This window comes from Anarrhichthys ocellatus, unplaced genomic scaffold (assembly GCF_004355925.1).
Source record: "Anarrhichthys ocellatus isolate YVR2014 unplaced genomic scaffold, GSC_Weel_1.0 scaffold15, whole genome shotgun sequence".
NCBI classification, from domain to species: Eukaryota; Metazoa; Chordata; class Actinopteri; order Perciformes; family Anarhichadidae; genus Anarrhichthys; species Anarrhichthys ocellatus.
In genome coordinates, this window is record NW_022280045.1 from 2,841,562 (window position 1) to 2,859,871 (window position 18,310).

At 40.5% G+C, this 18,310-nt stretch overlaps 1 protein-coding gene across 3 annotated transcripts in view; it reads right to left on the reverse strand.

Annotated features, from left to right (window-relative positions):
- Positions 1 to 937: 937 nt before the first annotated feature.
- Positions 938 to 18,310, reverse strand: part of LOC116387415 (laminin subunit alpha-3-like) — a 52,273-nt gene continuing 34,900 nt past the window's right edge. For 2 of the 3 annotated variants that reach the window (XM_031854462.1, XM_031854461.1), the window contains exons 41-77: positions 16,826 to 16,939; positions 16,149 to 16,267; positions 15,965 to 16,045; positions 15,760 to 15,860; positions 15,568 to 15,621; positions 15,039 to 15,190; positions 14,390 to 14,500; positions 14,182 to 14,293; positions 13,769 to 13,936; positions 13,448 to 13,644; positions 13,131 to 13,247; positions 12,716 to 12,870; positions 12,387 to 12,528; positions 12,153 to 12,252; positions 11,958 to 12,074; positions 11,708 to 11,878; positions 11,399 to 11,550; positions 11,087 to 11,290; positions 10,847 to 10,995; positions 10,587 to 10,749; positions 10,360 to 10,487; positions 9,626 to 9,770; positions 9,444 to 9,539; positions 9,153 to 9,307; positions 8,942 to 9,059; positions 8,681 to 8,821; positions 8,427 to 8,557; positions 8,046 to 8,180; positions 7,786 to 7,906; positions 5,133 to 5,266; positions 4,789 to 4,969; positions 4,502 to 4,660; positions 4,237 to 4,402; positions 3,209 to 3,363; positions 2,856 to 2,949; positions 2,611 to 2,730; positions 938 to 2,170 (exon numbers count right to left, since the gene is read on the reverse strand). In XM_031854462.1, coding sequence (XP_031710322.1) covers positions 2,028 to 2,170; positions 2,611 to 2,730; positions 2,856 to 2,949; positions 3,209 to 3,363; positions 4,237 to 4,402; positions 4,502 to 4,660; positions 4,789 to 4,969; positions 5,133 to 5,266; positions 7,786 to 7,906; positions 8,046 to 8,180; positions 8,427 to 8,557; positions 8,681 to 8,821; positions 8,942 to 9,059; positions 9,153 to 9,307; positions 9,444 to 9,539; positions 9,626 to 9,770; positions 10,360 to 10,487; positions 10,587 to 10,749; positions 10,847 to 10,995; positions 11,087 to 11,290; positions 11,399 to 11,550; positions 11,708 to 11,878; positions 11,958 to 12,074; positions 12,153 to 12,252; positions 12,387 to 12,528; positions 12,716 to 12,870; positions 13,131 to 13,247; positions 13,448 to 13,644; positions 13,769 to 13,936; positions 14,182 to 14,293; positions 14,390 to 14,500; positions 15,039 to 15,190; positions 15,568 to 15,621; positions 15,760 to 15,860; positions 15,965 to 16,045; positions 16,149 to 16,267; positions 16,826 to 16,939 — 5,001 coding nt within the window. In that variant the 3' untranslated portion in view covers positions 938 to 2,027. Of the gene's footprint in view, positions 2,171 to 2,610; positions 2,731 to 2,855; positions 2,950 to 3,208; positions 3,364 to 4,236; positions 4,403 to 4,501; positions 4,661 to 4,788; positions 4,970 to 5,132; positions 5,267 to 6,797; positions 7,441 to 7,785; positions 7,907 to 8,045; positions 8,181 to 8,426; positions 8,558 to 8,680; positions 8,822 to 8,941; positions 9,060 to 9,152; positions 9,308 to 9,443; positions 9,540 to 9,625; positions 9,771 to 10,359; positions 10,488 to 10,586; positions 10,750 to 10,846; positions 10,996 to 11,086; positions 11,291 to 11,398; positions 11,551 to 11,707; positions 11,879 to 11,957; positions 12,075 to 12,152; positions 12,253 to 12,386; positions 12,529 to 12,715; positions 12,871 to 13,130; positions 13,248 to 13,447; positions 13,645 to 13,768; positions 13,937 to 14,181; positions 14,294 to 14,389; positions 14,501 to 15,038; positions 15,191 to 15,567; positions 15,622 to 15,759; positions 15,861 to 15,964; positions 16,046 to 16,148; positions 16,268 to 16,825; positions 16,940 to 18,310 lie in introns of those variants that run through there. The other variant, XM_031854463.1, reaches the window with a different exon arrangement.

Below are 18,310 nucleotides of genomic sequence, written 5' to 3' on the forward strand. Positions count from 1 at the left end.
TGTAAGTATGAGTCATAGGATTACGTTTGTGCTTTTGTTCACCAGCAAAGTTAAAGTAATTATTTTCTGTTCAGGTATACTGTGGTGTTAGGTCAGTCCTGCACAAAAGAGGAAAAGGCCGAAGCCTCGAAAGGATGAAGAAACAGGTGGTGATGAACACTCCAGCAAGTTTCTACAGAAGCACAATCAACTTTAATCTAAAAATGAAATGGTTCACTCCTCTGAAAATGGGCGCTGCACAGCCAATACCACCAGTGCCACTGTTTTCAATGTTATATTACAACATTTGTTGAAAAGTGAACTCAGGTGTCATTATGACAAATGTCAATGTTGAAGGATCACTGATGACAAAATACATATATTTATATGTTGTACTCTATAATGGACACATTTTAGAAATGTTTATCTTCGGGTAGTGTTATAAAATGCATGACAGCTCACATAAAGCAACCGCTGGTACAATGCTATCAAATATGTTCGACCTTTAGGGATGGACCCCTTGTCAAAAATCACTACGAGCATTATTCCCCTTAGATGGGACCGAACAACCCAACTTGGCTCACTGTGTGTATTTACACTGCACGCTTTCGGTCATACTTTATCACATACTTTATTTTGATAGCTGTTGCCTGTTACCAGACGTGAGACATTGTTAAAGTGATCAATTTCCCCTGCGCTTTTCCTGACAAGTCAAAATGTCTGCTTTGAAAAATTGTCTATTGTGTTCAGATTGTGGGCTCTTCTCATGTCTCAGTATTTACATCCTCGCTTCCTTTCATAACCTCCTCCCCTAGCGTCTTTAGACTAGTCTAGGAGTCGAGGCAACAGGCATATAACAAAATGAGACATCAGTGAGTGCAATTTAACAATTAATACCCGGGTGTCTGAAAAAATGCATGATCCCAAGACAAAAGATATTTTTCAAGAAATACTTATGTCACTGAGAAGTATTTATAAAGAACATTAATTACAAATTGTCTTACAAATCAGTGGTCACAAGACAGGAATGCATGTAAAAAATCATCATGTCCAATCATCATGCATATTTTTTCATTTGTTACACATTTTTAACAAATGTACAAAGCAAGTAAGTAAAAATTTGCTGGGGAGTTTAAATGCATCAAATACATGTTGTTGTTTTTTGTTGTATTACTATCAATATTGTAGTAATATGGGCTAAATGCTCCCAAATATGACTTGTGAGACTTATTAGAAGCTAATGGCATCTATATTGGTTTTCAACTCATAGACAATGCTCCACAAACTTCATGCTGTTGTCTTGCGTAACTGACATGAACAGCCGCGCAGTAAAAGGAATGCAAAAATGGAGAATTAATTCAGAACAACAGAAATACAGTGGTGAAAACCATGTGATTTCATGGCCTGTGTGAAGACTCCATGACTATTAACCAGTTAAAATGCAGATTTCTATATGCTGACATGTGGATATGTATGTAAAACAGCTGGGCAGCCCCTGAAATGTCACTGAACTGAGCATCATGGTTGTAAACGTAATTATCCTAGTAGAAACTTTCCAACAAACAAACAAAATAAAAACGAAAGAAAAAACTAACAACGATGATCTACATTAAAGCACCATCAAAAAGGCATCATTTGTTTTCTTATTAAAGTGCTGGGTTGATCCTAGCCTGACCAATCACAAGCACGTTCAGAAGCATTTAATTGTTGCCAGAAAATCAATGAAGCAACACATCAGACTTTAAAACAACTGTTAGAATATGTGAAGTGGTGCCCTGATACATGATTTTATCACAAAATAAATACAGAAATGTTTAACCGAGCAGCAAATATTATGAACCTGTAAGCTGCTGCTCATATCTCTATTTTACACACACACACACAAACGCACACACACACACACACACACACACACACACACTGAATTGCACACCTCATAAAATCCACATTCTTACACACAAACACATTCGCTGTCTTGGTAACAGATTGCACATGGTTGGCGGTGGACGTGGTCCCAAGGTTTGTTTCATGATGATGCAGTGAGACATTCAGCCTGGACACTCTTTGAGGTTGACCGGACCGAACACACCTGACGGCCTGTCGAAAGAGACCGAGTCACCGTTGATCCTCATATCCTGGATGCATCCCACAAAGGACGATGTGACGGGGAGCGTCTGTTGCATTGCCATCTCTGCAGCAGAACGGTACATGGGGTGAATATGTGAGAATGTATGTATGAATAAACTGAACAAACATTTCAATAACTAGATTAACTCTCAGATTTTTTTTAAAATTACTATTATTATTTTTAATTGTGTAGAAAAGTGAGTACAAAACAAGTGCAGACAAGTACATAAACACATATATGAGCCAAGAAATTATACAAAGTAAGACAAAGTGTGTGTGTGTGTGTGTGTGCGTTTGTGTGTGTGCGTGTGCGTGCGTTTGTGTCCATTTATGTCTGATCCATTTGATGGGTGAGTGAGGGGTGTCGGTTGAGGTTAGATAGTAATATGGGATATATTTCAATCTCCACATAAATACACAAATACATGTACACAAATATATATATACAAACACACAAAATCAAAAATAACTAGATAAATCTCAGATTAACAGATTAATACTCACCAGGAATGCCACCCACATACAATGAGTCTTTGGTCAAATGTATAGTGGACGAAGGTGGTCCTATCTTGTAATGGTCCATTGTGTCCACGTGCAGTTGCACAACATTTTTCCTCTTGATCACTAGAAGACACATGGACAGCGACTTAATGCAAAATACAATTTATATCAGTATCCTCATAAGTTCTAAAAGCAGTTTTAGTTTGTCGTGAATGATGTCTTTCATGAAGTGACTCTGTGCATTTTACCTGAAATTTTATGAAACAATCCATCACATAAAGAAGCTTTCGGCTTCACCGACACGCTGAATTCCCCTTTGCCATTGTTGGCTTGTGCCACCACCTGTGAATGGGAGCAAGTTCAAACACAAGTTCAAACTTATGTAAAGATACCTTTACAGTCTAAGTTAAATGTAAGATCTGCTCTGTAATGTTGAAGTCCCCTAAACAAAGACACAGACAGTTAGAGATGTGTTTTACCAATCCAGACCCGGTTCAACTGAGTCTCTACTTTCCAAAAACTAATATTTTGGGTCACGAGTATCCAGCCAGGAAAAGAAACCAGCTGATGTGGCGTCTTGAAACTGACTGTCAGGCCTCACCTCTCCTCTGAGCATGTAGACAGTGAGATAGTGGCCCATTGCAGGTCCATATTGGTTCCAGCTGGAATCACCAACATGTAGCAGGAGTCCAGTCGGGCTACGCGGACGAATATTAAACAGCAGCTCAAAGCTGGAGCCCACAGTAAAGGAGTCATCTGAAAAACAAATCAGATATTTGTATGGTTGTCTTCGTGGGAGTTGTAATGTATGTATATCGTAATTTAGACCATAAGTATCAAAAGAATGAGGAGAAAGCCATGAAATGAACATATCATGGAGACTCTTTCGGGTCTCATAGCTACTTAGAAGGAAGGAACTGACATGAAACTAATTTCCACTGAAGTCTCTTTGAAAGGGCTAACATACTAATTATAGAGAACATGGAGACAGAGTTCTTTAATCAAGTCCAGGTAATATCTAGTGTGTATTTTACTGCACACTGTACAGAATCTGCAAAGATGTCTCCCCGCATGTTTGTACATTACAAGCATGTGAACAATTTAACAAATATGTACAATACATATTTAAAAAATACATTACATGGGCTAAATGGACCTCGCAGTTTTTTTCAAGGACAATTCTGTGTTTATTTTCCACACATTATCAATATAAACAGTATCTTATTTAAATAGACATAAATACATAGCCCTTGTCAGGATACCGACTAAAAATTATAGCAATTAAGTAGAATATGTAAAATATTTCTGAGAGAAATATTTATACATTTATATTTATCTATATTAAGATTTATTTGCTAAATGGAATAACCTTCAAATTTCACATACGATCACTTACAGCCCTCTTCTTGAAGATACTTCCTTTTTTTCATGTTCACTGACATGTCTATCTTACCACCTTTTTGGATACGTCTATACTATATGTCTGATTATCATTTTGTCTCTTTAACTTGTATAGGAGGAGTCAAATTACGTGGATGCGGTTGCATTTCCTACAGATGGCCAACAGTAGCTGATAGAAATCATTATAGTCGTCAGAGTATCAGATTGCTATCTGAGAGATGGACTCACTGATAATGACATGTGCTCCATTCCCTGAGAAATAAGCCCCTCTTTGTGTCTGTCCCTCGAAGCAGGGGCCAGCACCGTGGTTTGTGGTTGGATTTGACATCGGTGCTCCATTAATTTTAAAATTACGGATACAGCCGGACACACTTTGCTTTGGAAGGGCCTTCAACTAAAAGCAAAACAAACAACACAATTACAAAAATATATAGATATTTCAACTTGTGAACAATTTGTTTGAGTGTGTGAATTTGTGTGATTTTTATTTTACCTTCAGCTCTCTCTGAAGGGACTCTGGGGCACTGCCCAGGTGCACAGGTAACACAAATTGCTGCATGGATGTCATCTCAGTATTTGTCAGCAGACCATCCTGGGCTCTGATCCCATCTACAACCAGTCGGAATTTCTTCTTCTCCAAACTGAAAATGACCTGCAGGCAACATATTCGCAATACACATAAATAATGACAGAATATTTAGCTTTGCTCTTGAAGGGGATAGTGTGATCCATGGTAGCATCATGATAAACACGTGATTTGTATCATGCGAGTCCACTGACCGAGTGCCACTTCCCATCATTGTACTTCTCCCTGTTGAAGATCTCCTTCTGTTTGCCCACAGACAGTCTGATCCTGCCCTTGGATATGTATAAAACGAGATGAGAGCGCCCTCCTCTGGTAGCAGCAAAGAACAGCAGGCCTTCAGGAGCACGAGTCCTGACATCCAGTGAAAAGTGGGGCCTGGCAAGAATAAAGAGAGAAAGACACCATCTTTAGTGTTTGTGTGTGTTAGCTCTGATATAACCGTAGCATAGTTCTTGAGATGACAGACTCGGCCAAGCACGCTTCATTTAGAAATCTTCCACTGAACGTTGCATGTGTGTGTGCATGCATGTGTACTTGCCTGGGCTGCATGACCTGTAGTGGAATGCTGTAGCTCAGGCTGCTAACAGGGCCACCCATGCGATAAGCATTTTGAATCAAGGCAGGCAGTGCACATGCTGATAGAGTCTCATTGATCGCCTGCATCACAACATCCTAAAAGAGCACAAACAGACAAAAGAGACACTCAGCACAATGTACAAAGAAGGCCCTCAAATCGTTGTTTGCTCACTCATCTGCGAGGATGTCTCCAAAGGGGTTCCTCTTATTTACTGTCAGCAAATCAAGATGGGAGCTTACCACAATATCTGGTGGTAAGAATGACTATAATCATAGTTGATATATAAAATACCATATATACTTTATCAAATTGGGGCTCCACAAGCAGTGTGCAGGTGAGAACACTGAGGACATGTTCACTGATAAATGAATGCAGCCTACGATTCAACTAACAATTATTTTCACAATTCGATTCTTCTGTGTATTATTTGGTAGATTCATCGAGTAAAATAAAATGTAAAAGAATAGTCATCCGACAGACCAAAACATATTCAGTTTACTATCATAGAAGAACGAGAAAACCAGCAAACATTCCTGATTGCGAAGCTAGAGAATGTTTTCTTTGCTTTTAAAATGACTAAAACCAATATCAAGAATTATTGGAGATACAATTTCTGTTGATCTACTACATTAAATAACTGACTGTTGTAGTGCAGATCAGATGTATTCCAGAGATAGTTAACAACCAGCATTCAATAGTTTAGACAAATAGCCAAGTACAGCCTGGTAGTTATGATTTCATCACTCATTTAGTTAGTAGTGATGATTGGGGGTCAGTGTGGATTTTGTAATTACACATTAGATGTACATTGAGGTTTTTACTATCAGGTTGAGTTCATTGTAGCAGCACAACACCCATAAACCTTCTGTTTACTCAGAGGTGTGTTTGGATTGTGAGGAATTATGATTTGAGTGATTTCAACAGGAATGAAGTTGTGATGGAGTTGCAGAGATTGTTCAACTGTAAATCGACTCAAAGACCTTTTTGAGATGGCTCCTGTAGTCCCGGTATAACAGAAAACACCAGTAATGGATGAGAGACACCCCCAAAAAAAATCCTCTTACACACAGTGTTAAATTATGTGTGATATTATGACATGAATCCTAACTGACAGAGCAACGTCTCTTCTGTATTTTGTTACTCCTTTAGTTAAATGTAAATAAATAAATGTATCTATTAAGTCCAGACGGTAGCGTCAATGGATTTTATTTTTGTTCACTTGTTTGAACTCATGCAGCAGCTGAGAATCCATTATTCATCATCTATTGTGGGTCAGTGGTTGTTGGAGAATAGATTGCATTGGTGATATGGCCTCCGTCAATCACATGCTTCACGTCAAAAGAATAGAGCTTAGTATATTATGGTGGGCATGCAAGATCCACAGAGATTTGAAGAAATGATGTAATCATGCTTTGATAATGTGTCTGAACATTGTAAGCTCCTCTAGGCCTCGCACATTTCATCGTGAGGTCCAGCTTAGCTCTGAAATACCAACATTTCGTCTCAGGAAATGCCTTCCTGAACTTCCGACTGGCTACATATTTATAATGAAGATCACCGTTTCTCAACCTTATTGCTGGGATCCCATTCATATTCGAGAAGTGGTACACTTATGCATTTAGTTTTGGTTGTTAAGTCAAGACAAGTTTATTTATGTAATAAAATCTCACAGGGCGTCAGTGGCCCACAACAGCAAGGGTTTCCATTTGATATGCATTCAATTTTGAATTACAATTTGTCAATAAAAGTAGAATATGAAAGTGTGTCATAATCATTTTCTCATGCATTCTGATAAGTAAAACAGCGTCATGAGCCAGAGGATGGTGAGAAACTGAGACGCAGGTTTTGTTTATTGGACATGAACTGTTATGATGACGTTACGATTTATATCGTTGTATAATCAGGCATGTCTGTGAGTGTTTCCATTAGGTTTGACAATAGTGTGTAAGACGGCACATGCTGGTGAATGAATGATAGAAAGTGGTTCATTACTGAGTTACACGAAAGAAAGAAAAGAGACATGAGCTGATTTCAAGCTTGTTATTCACAAGTTTTTGTTTGTTTTAAATAGAATAGGCAGATATACAGAACATTTAATAATTCTTATGATTAATGGTAATGTCCATGCAACTTTTTATTTAAGTACACTGCAGATGAATGAGCTTCTGCGTAAGCAACAGAACATTGTGGTGCAAGCTGCCAGTTTTTTCATGTCAATATTAGATTCTTGTCAGCATCAGCAGTTCTTAGGGCTCCTTCTTCTTCATCTCTGGAAATAAGGCAGCAAAATACAATGTAAACAATGTCAACATAAGACAAACACTGTGCGATTATTAATCTGCCCTTTACAAATGTATGAACGTTACAAAAGGGAAAGGTAAAGATGGGTATGACTTACTGCTTGTAAGTGAAATCAATCATAGAGTCACCTCATGTTCATAATGTATGCTAGTTTTACCTTTAAACAAGATGGATTGCTCTAGTCGTTGACAATAATGTCACTTAATTCAAATGAAAGAGAAGCAAGTTGATAAGCTTTGAAAATAAGTTTTGATTATTTCATCCAAATGTCAGCTTTTTCACTCGTTTACAGCAACAATAAACAAACTCTCACCTTGTTAGAGGCGCGGTCCAGCATCAGTTGAGGAAAAGTGTCAGCAGTACACACATCCAGCAAGACATCTCCAGATGTCTTGAAATGGCTTAAGTCCTCAGCGTTGAACAGATTGTCTGGCCTGCAAACAGAACAAATGACAGATGTAACATAAACAGGCAAACAATCACTGTGCAACTTCAATGAAAAAGCTGTACACAAATCTTGATGCATTTCAAAATGATGCAGCTACTACGCAAGGCAAAGTAAGGAAATATCACCGTCTTGTGTAGAGGTTGGAAATGCAGCCTTTGAAATTGTCTTTTCCCAGGAACAAGAAGCCACCTGTGTCAGGTATGGCAGTGCTGCCACTCTGCTCCTGACCCTCGTCTTCATCATCAATAAGCAGCTCGACCCTGTTGTAAAAAAAAAAGAAAAAATCATCGTAGTATTTTTTTTTTACACTAGCTTTAGAGTTTATTTATTTTCTTTTGCATTGTATTTTACAGGTTATACATTTCAACTGCTGGGCAAGGAAGGGGTGTCACTGTCAACGTTCATTTATTTTCTGTGTGAAACTGAGCCCATATATCTGCTAACATCACCAACCCACAGACTAAAATATTTATTTTATGTTTGAATATAAGTTGCCTCTTTCATACCTTCCACTTCTTCTGGTTACAGTTAAATAATGCCACTGGCCATCGTGATACGGTTTGTTTGATTTCCAGATCTTGTTGTTGAAACTGAGGATCATATGGCCATTTTCCAATGCAAGATTCATCCCATTAGCCTGGAAAACAGAAAAAAAAAGGGTTTTAAAATGTGACCAAGTTGTACCTGTTGTCTCAAACAACTCCAATCTCATAAAGTCACAATTAAAACATCATATTTCAAAATAAATGTAAGGACTGACCAGATGTTTGTCCAGCAGAATGAGACCCTCATTCTCTGTGCTCTTGAATCCGACGGAGACAGTGATGTCATCGGTCAGACTAAAGCCTACGAGGTTAGCTGACAGGGAGCTCCCCAAGCTTAACTCTGCGTTACGATAAACCTAGACAAGAACATGGACATTATACATTAGTTAATTAGCAGACACAAAAGCCAAAAGTGTATTTTGGTTAGTGATATGAATGCTGGCAACTGGTTCGGAATGCAGAGGTCAACGTCCTACCAAGGAATCCTTGGGACAACCTTTGCTGACGCCCACTTGGTCGGTAAGAGGTGTAAAGCCGCCACTCAGCTTCATATTCTTCAAGCATCCTTTGAACGGCTGTATGATGATATTATGTCTGTGAAGATGAACAAAATACTCTCAATAAAGTGGGAAAGGTGACCACCTACCTTTCAACATGCAATGATGAAGATAAAAATTGCTAAAGTACCTTTCCCTCAAGTCTGTTGGGGCACCACCAATGTAATATTCTGCAAATAGGTTGTCGATAAATGGAATGTCGGCTGTGGCTACTTCTTTTTTGAACATAACGACAGTCAATTTCCCCGTTCTACCAATGATGCGGATCTCTGCATAGTCACTTAGCTGAAGAAAGGACAAAGGAGCAAGATGTGGTTGAATTAAGGATTCTTGATTTACAAATGCTATAAGGTTGAGTCACCATATCCATCAGGGAACAACCTGAGTGATTGCAGAAAACCAAAAAAAACAAACTTCTTACCGGGAATATTTTTTCGTTATTTGTAGCTGGAGTTTGTAGCAAATTACTATGTAGGAAAATGATTCCCTTCTCAATCGTCACGGCGAAGTAATTGTCCTATGTTGCGGGGGAAATAGAGTAATCAAATTCTTGCAAATAGTACATATAATTCTACGTTTCTATAGACACAAACGATGATTTACCTCATTTCCTATGTATAACAGCAGACCGTTTTGTGAACGAGTGTAGACGTCCATAGATATGGAGCGGATGTTAGATGGTTTATCCATAACCACTCTACCATATCCAGTGCCTTCATAGAAGTCAGAATCCGTTTGAGCTACATTTCTGGAAAGACGGGAGAAAAAGTCAGAAAATTATATTTCCATCTTAAGTTACAGACAAGATAGCCTTTGCTCATATGTCTGAAAGTTCAACCATCTTCAAAGAATCTTCCCTCTTCTATCCCACGTATTCAGGATCACAGAGGGGCTAAAGCCTTCTCAAGCATTAATTGGGCAAGAGGCAGGGAAAGAGAGCTCACTGGTCTAACGTTGGGCTAACACACTTACAAACACGAGCAAAAGGCAAACTGACCTACATCGTCTAACGGAGGAAACACCCAGATCTCAACATCTTCAAAAATAATAAAATAAATACAATTTTACACCCTTGTTCAGGGAGCTACCACAAAGGGATGGGATGTAAAAAATGTTATCCATTCATGCCACAGGGATGACATCAAAAACTGGGGTGGGGTGATACTAAACATGTCAAACACTAGATGGCAATACAATAATCAAAACAGATTTTTTCATGTTTAAATAATGACTAAAATAATTCATAATGGTTCACATGCCATTGAAAAGGCATTGAAGCATGTTTATTGTTCACAAACATCTAGAGTGTAGTCAACCCTAATCATATTAGGACATACCTCTTGCATGGTATTTCTAAATTAATTCCCTCTGCCTTTTGGAAATTGTAGAGACTGACGGCCTTGTTGTTAATAGAGGAGAACTCAATGCAGCCATTGTACATGGGGTAATTGAGAGAAGCTGGCAGCTGAGGAGAAGCAAAACAGAGAAAGGTATTAATAAAACCAATACTTGCTGAAAATAAAGAAATGTATAGTATTGCTGTTCTTATTTCCTTGTTGCTTACAGCGAAGTTGCTAGGGTAGCCTCCAACGTAGAAAACAATATCACTGGGACTGATGTCCAGGAGGTTCTTTTTCTCATTTCCTTTCTGTCTTGTCACAATTGGCCCTAGTGGTTTGTCTGAAGTGATATCTTTGGTGAGGTTCATTTCTGCATCTTGGTAAATCCTGAATTGGAAGAGGGGAAAAAATATCACATTTAAACATGCAAATTCTTCACAAATTCCCCTGGTCTTTTCCCCTGAACGCTTTGTAGTAAGTTTACCTGCGTAAGTCCACTCTATCGAACGTGGCCGGCTCAGACACGGACTTGCTGATGAAATCCGATTTCATCTCATACTCGACTCCGTTGAGCTTGTACACACCGAACAGCCTGTTGCCCCTCAGAGCCATACCGATGTAGTTCTTAGAAGACTGTGAGACACGGTTTGTTAATGCCTTGTGTACAATCACTACAAACTAAATATTTATATTGATCTATTCACATGCATTTGGAGTCACTTACATCTCTGTTGCCAAGATACAGCACAAACATGTCTTCTTTGTTGCCGGCCTGTCTGCGTCTACGTCTTCCATCTCCCCTGCCTGCCTGCCCTAGAGGTCTCTGCAGCGACAGAGACAGGGACGTGTAGGCCTTCAGATCCTCTAGATCATTTGGTGCACGCAGCTCCACGTGGCCATTGCCCAAGAACTTCATCGGGACCACAATCTGGAGAAAACACACAAAAAAGGGAATTAGACCCATCAAGGAAAAATAGAGGATACATTGGTTTGATTTGGGCTTGGTCATGGATGTATTTACAGAGTGGGACCTCACCCTGTTAGCTGTGTCCCGGGCTTGTTCGATGAGCTCTTTGATCTTTTTGATGTTGTCAGAAACGTTGCTAATGGATGGGAACTGCGAGGTCAGGTCCTCCACCTCTGAGATCTTATCATTCAGAGATGGGATGGTTTTCAGCAAGTCCTTCACTGGAAGTAGAAGATAAGCGAGAGATAAAATTGTTAATGTGTAAAAAATGCAGTACTTTACTTTTAATCTTTAAAACATATAATATAAAAAGTGGTTACTCTGTACCCCCCCAAAAAAAAAGAAAAGTATTGCCTAATGTGACGCAAGGCCTCTCACCTGTCTGGTCCACATCGTTGAGAATATTGTCCAGGTTAGGGTCTACAGAAGGGACACTGATTTTGCCAATTTCCTTTCTGATGTCATTCAGTTTGTCCATAGTTTTAGTGGCCGTGTCATTGGCTGAAGCTGCCTTCAACTTGGCGTCATCAATCATACCGCTGATGTCATCTGATTTGAAGAAAGGAGTGATTAGAGGAAATATGAACCCTGGCAATAGACTATGCTATAATGCCTTGACTTGTTCTACCTCTGTTGCTGCTGTCTATTTGGTTCTTTGCATCAAGCAGCTCTTTCTGAAGAGCTTTCTTCTTCTTGTCAGCATTATTCAGGCGGGTCTTCAGGTCAGTAACATCAGCTGCAGTGCCTTTTACAGAAATACAAGAATTAGTGACCATCTTTTGGCTTATTTTAAAAACAACAGTGTCATAGTAGGGCTGAATACCTTGGAGGTCTTTCTCTGCCTCCTTTGCATTCGTCAGTAGTTCATCACTGGTCTCTTTCAGGTCTTTTGCTCTTTCTGTGAGCTTCTGTTTCTTTACATTCTAAAGGAAAAAAAGAAATTGGTTAAAATACAACAATATACTAAAATATTCTCACTGAAACTTAACGAATTGCATATAATTCCAAGAAGAGTGTGCAGTTCCTTAATTTCGAAGGAATCAAGTCTGTGACTTACATTCAGGGCGTTGTTTGCTACACCTTTGGCCTCATTAGCTGCAGCCTCAGCAGCATTAATTGCATCGGTGATGTCCTTGTAGGCATCAATAGCGTCTTTGGCGTTCCGAACCTCAGTCTGTCCACTTGCGTTCTTAACAGCACTAATACAGGATAACAAGGGGCACATGGAGAACAGATGCAAATTACACACTATGCTTGGATAGCACTGGACCACCAAGAAAAGCTTACTTAGCATAAACAACAGGCAAAGTTTCCCTTAAATCCACTCATTAGCCCTAAGGTTATAATATAGATAGTGTGTCTTTACTATATGTGCAAACGACCTACTCTTGAAGTTCCTTTGCCAGCTTGGCAAGGTTCTTAGCATGTTCCTCTGCAGCCTCCACAATGTCCTTCTTGGCAGCGGTATTGGTAATCTTATTCACCTTCTTGGTCAACTCAGTCTTGGCACCATCCAACTGTGCTGCCAGCTGTTCATACTCCTACAAAGGAGAAGGACAGGTGAATGGGTGCAAGTTATTCGTAACAAATACCAATTTGAACCAACGGCGAGCAAAAAACAGGGATCGTTATCTGAGCGGACGGCATGTTGGGACCTGACAGCTCGCTCGCTCGCTCGTGTGAGATCAGACATGAGGCCTTTTTATGCAACATAGCTACAGTGTGTCAGTGTGTGGCTCATGCCGAGTACAGAAAAAAACTTCGGGCAAAGGACATGCAAGTTACAATTTGGCAAACGTACCGTTTTGCTGTCAGTTAGCGTTTTCACCAAATCCTCTGTTTTCTGCAGCTCATTTTCCGCCATGGTCATTTGGTCCTCAACGGTCTCCTTCTCCTTTTTTAAGTCGTTAATACGTTTCTGTAGGGAGCGCATGCGTCAGTTTAGAGTACAACTGTGGAATTACTGTAAATAGCAAAAATAACCTACAAGGTATTCTTCACCCTGTTTACATAATACCTTATACTTATAAACAACTATACAGTACATGTGTATTAAACAAATCAACAAGCCCTTGTGTTTCTCATAACTGATTAACTAGTTGACTTGAGAGTTACTACCTGCAGATCTGCCAGTGCCTGAGCACTGAGCCCGTTCTGGGTGTTGGCTTTTTTCAGCAAGTCCACCGCCTCCTTCAGAGCCTTGTCCAGGTCCTTCAGCTTGGCCTCGTAGCCCTTCAGAAGGCCCCGAAGCTTTTCTGCTGCACCCTCGTTCTGGTCGCACTGCTTACTGACATTAGCCTTGATGTAGTCCAGCACTAGAAAACAGAAAAGAATAGGTTAATGGACATGTTTCTGACCGGTCTGCAGGGATGTTTAACTTTTTTAACAACAACAGTGCTTTGATAAAGCAACTCTGAAGTATTTACTGAAGTATCGTACGTTTCTTAGCCTCGTCTCTTTCTTTCTCAGCAGCTGTCGTCTGAGGGGTGAAGTTCCTATCCTGCATCTCCTCCACCATGCGCTGAGCATCTTCTAGCATTTTAGCCAGGTTTTCATTGGGCATGACATTACCACTGGTGCTTTCATCCTTCAGTTGGTCCAGCAGAGCTTCAAACACACACAAAAAGTACTCAGTCAGTCAAGAAAATATTTAGGCTCTTAGAATCGGGGTCATTAAATTGTATTGGAGACTATTAAACTACTTGTAATGATACACTACAGAATGCAGACGAACCAAATATAAATGCAGAAAACAGAAAAAACTAGGACGCCAAAGGAAAGTAGATAAAAAGACATTTCGTCACTGAAAGACAGAGCAGACGGCTGTGCTGCTGAATTTAAGTTCTCTTTACCTTGGATTTTCTTCAGCATGTTTTGAATCTCTGAGTCCAGATCTTTAGCCCTGTTGTGGGTTTTTCCAACTTGTGCCACAGCCTTGTCAGCATCAGCAGACGTCTTAGCCGCCTAAAATAAAGACCGACAATACACATTTTCACACTTATTATCACATGCTGAGATTTGAATAAAATACTACAGTAGGCCTCATCTCCGTCGCGCTACCTTGTCTTTGAGTGTGCCGATGTCATCTGAGAGCGTGCTCACGTCGTCTTCCAGCTGGTTGACTCTGGACTTCTCGGTGTTGAGGGCGGAGGTGAATTTGTTGACAAGAATCTGCAGAAAGCACAGTAGACGGAAAATTCAGATGTTGTAGGTAGAGTGCTGAAGCTTGAGGCTGATGGGGGCTGCTTGCAAATTGCTTATTCACGTGTGTTCATTGTGAATCCACAAAGAATGAAGGGAATGTAAGATTATGAGAGAATGAAGAGCGACAAGGCGGCTCGACAAGCACTGGCATCCAGTGTTGTGGTCACTAACTTGTGTTGACACACAGGATGTGGGACAAAATTCACTGAGATTGCTTATCAGCTGGAATGTTGAATGTTTGAACAAGCACACCCATACTGTGCCATCATGTTTGTGTTTGTGTGTGTGTGTGTATTTGTGTGCATGTCTGTGTAAGAAACGGACATGTGCAAAGTGCAAACTATAAAGAGACAAAGGCACCTGGATTTGGCATCATTTTGTGGAATTTGTGTCTACACCGACTCTATGACTATTTAAATATCTTTAAGTGCTCTTCACCTCATCTACAGCCCTATCGGTAGCCTTCAGAGCTACAGTGCTGGGTTACAGTACACTGAAGTGTTACCTTGGTGTCTGACACAGCCTTTGCCAGCTTCTTCATCCTGTCCTGAGATGTGGCGCTGGCAGTGGCGTTGTCCAGTCGAGTCTTGATCTTTACCATCTCATCATCCAGCTTCTCCAGATCATGCAGTAAAGTCTGGGCACAATTACCACACTCTAGAACACAAACACATATTGGATTAGCGAGGGATCATACTCAATCTATTGTAACCTGTACGCGTGGATGGATTACTGAACGGGTCTACCGGGCACCCCTGGTCTTCACCTACAAAATGTGACTCAAAAAGACAGGCGTCAACCAGGAAGAGATGACCAGAGAGAAACATAGAATGACAACACAGAGACAAAAAACAACTGCAAAAAGACAAAAACAATACCATAGTGACACAAAACAACTACAAAGAGACACATTGTGACCACATAGAGAGGGGGGGGGGGGCTTTTGCATGTCTGTTCCCAGAGGCCAATTGTCTCATAATCCACTCATGCCTGCATGTCACAGCGTCAGACCTCAATTATCTTTGTAAATTCACCTTGGCAGTGCTCATCTGTGTTTGTGTCTCCCGGCTCCAGTGTGTTCTTGCAAACTGGAGAAACAGAAAACAGAAATAGAACATTTAAACTTCATTAATGACTATGTTTAAGGATCAAAAAACAAAATGAGTTGAAATAAACTGTATCAGAATGAAATAGTTAATTAATGAAAGGGCAGTGCAGAATCTAACCTCCAGTCCTGGGATCACAGTTTTTGCCGTTGCCGTTGCAAATACAAGGCCGACAACTTCCTCCTGGTGTCGATGGATCACCATAGTAACCACGAGCACAACTACGGGAAAGAGAAAAAGGTGAGACAGAGAAACGTGAAATGCCTAAAGCATAAGAAAATACACAGTATCTGCACAGCATTTCAGCATCCATACAGACACTCACCTCTCACACTTGTCTCCTGTGTAGCCAACTCTGCATATACACGCAACGTCTCCAAAGACTTCTTTGCAACCGATCGCGAAACTGCAGATTGATAGGGAGATCATGGTTTGACTCTTAAAACACAGATATACATTTAATTACAGTACAGCTGTTTGGATGTATTTTTGCCTTTTGTCCCACCCACCTGTTTGCAGGCGAGCTCAACGGGCACGGGCAAACTCTGCACGTCTTCTGAGCCGCGCTTCCATAGTAACCTTCTTTGCAGCGTTCACATCGATCCCCATCCGTGTTGTACCGACAGCTCTGAAAATGACATAATGTATTCATGACATTGTGAATATATATTGGATCAAAAAACTAAATTACTGCGAGTGCACTGGAGCGAGCCTTTCATACTTGCTGTACCAACTCATCCACACATCAAGTCTTTTATCACGCTGACGAACGCAAACGTCGAGGGGCAAAGAGAAAAGACATTTCCCTGCCAATCAATCGAAGAGTGTGTTCGATGCACACGGCAGAGTGAGTGTATTCAGCCGCTTGTGTCCATTTGGCTTTGAGCTGCCAGGTTGCATTGCGCACACAGGCCCGGTCTTGAGCGGCTTGCACAACAGAGACGGCTGAGATTTTGAAATGTGTAAAGGCTCGTCCTCCCGTCAAGGGTGAAGAATGATAAGCAGGAGGGGCTCCATAACTGGTAATCAGGAAGTCATATAAAATAGTGCTCGTGATGTGGCCCACAGATGTACCCTGAAGAGGACAGGTCTAGACTCTGATTAATCTGTGGCTCACACTGGAGGTATGTGTGGGTGTCTACCTGTGGTCATGAAGTCACTAATTAGGGTTGAGTGTGTTTCTTACCAGGCACTTCCCTGTCCTGTCTTCACACTCATCAGCCAGACCGTTGCACTCACAGGACACACAGCGGCCCAGGAAAAACCCACTGCCAGCTCTGAAGTAACCAGGAGCACATTTCTGGAAAAAAACAAAAAAACACAAATATAAAGACATAATAACCCAACTTGAAAAGACTAACTCATACATCCGGATGTACCACTGATAAGCATATCTCTACTCAAAAGAAACCTCAGGCTTGTAGAACAATTATGATACGAGGTGGTACTTATCATGTAAAATGTAATTTATGTATATTTTCTTTCAATTAAATAGAGAGATGTTGTAAAGATTAAATAACCAGACAGGAGTGTCTGTTTTCAGCTAATGGAGTGGATTAAAATCTAAAAAGTTCATCACAACTACAAAAGTAGTTCATCACAATGATGCAAAAATCCTGTAAATTCAATATGGGAATAAAAAAAGCAGCCCAGCTCATTGATTTGCAATATTGCCTCCAATTATTAACAGTAAATGTAAATAAATCTGTCATAAATATCTTTTTAGTTTTTTGTTATTATATTATTCTATGTTTATATATTATCATATGTTATCATGATAATACATATATTATCATATTGCCCAAACAAATCAGACAGACTAAATCTATAACCTGTAAACACAACATCTGTTATAATTTGCCTAAACATGGCAGTGTTTCCAGAGATGATTTCCAGGATGATTAAAACCTACTTTGCTAAGATATGAAGCAGTGAACTTGACCTGAGTGGAGTGTCATTAAAAATGAACACTGAGGAGCCACAAAGCACGCCCTTTGCTTTCAAAGATAACAGTCTTCAAGTCACCAACAATCCACACCTGATACGCTGAGAAGTGTAACCTACAGCTCAGGTGAAACAACATCCCTTTAACAACAAGATACATCACATCTTCACAGATGTTTACCTTAATCTGAGAACTTGCACCACTGTCATTGACAGAGGGGTAGCGTACCCCCTGGGTACCTTCATCATTCAATGATGGATACTCTATCCGCTGAGTTCCCTGCTCGTGAAGTGAAGGGTACTGTATCCTTTGAGACCATCTGTCAGGATGCCTGGGGTAGCGGGGTCGCTCCCCTCTCTCTCGGGGCCTGTGGCCAGCGCAGCAAAGTCCAATCAAAGTCCAACATAGCAGGGTCTGTAACAAAACCCCCGTACGCCGTTGTCTATCCATACACATGTCTGACATTCCTAACGTTTAGTCTGTGTGAAATAATGCTCCACTCTCCCCTGCCTCACCCTCTTAAACGAACCCACTCACACACACACACACACACACATAAAGAGAACACGCCCCACTCCCATCTGAGTCAGTCTTGCAGATCAGAATGAGTGTATGTAAGCACACAAGCACACACATGCAAGTGCTCTATCTCTCTTTTTGTCTCTCTCTCGCGCGCGCGCACACACACACACACACACACACACACACACACACACACACACACAC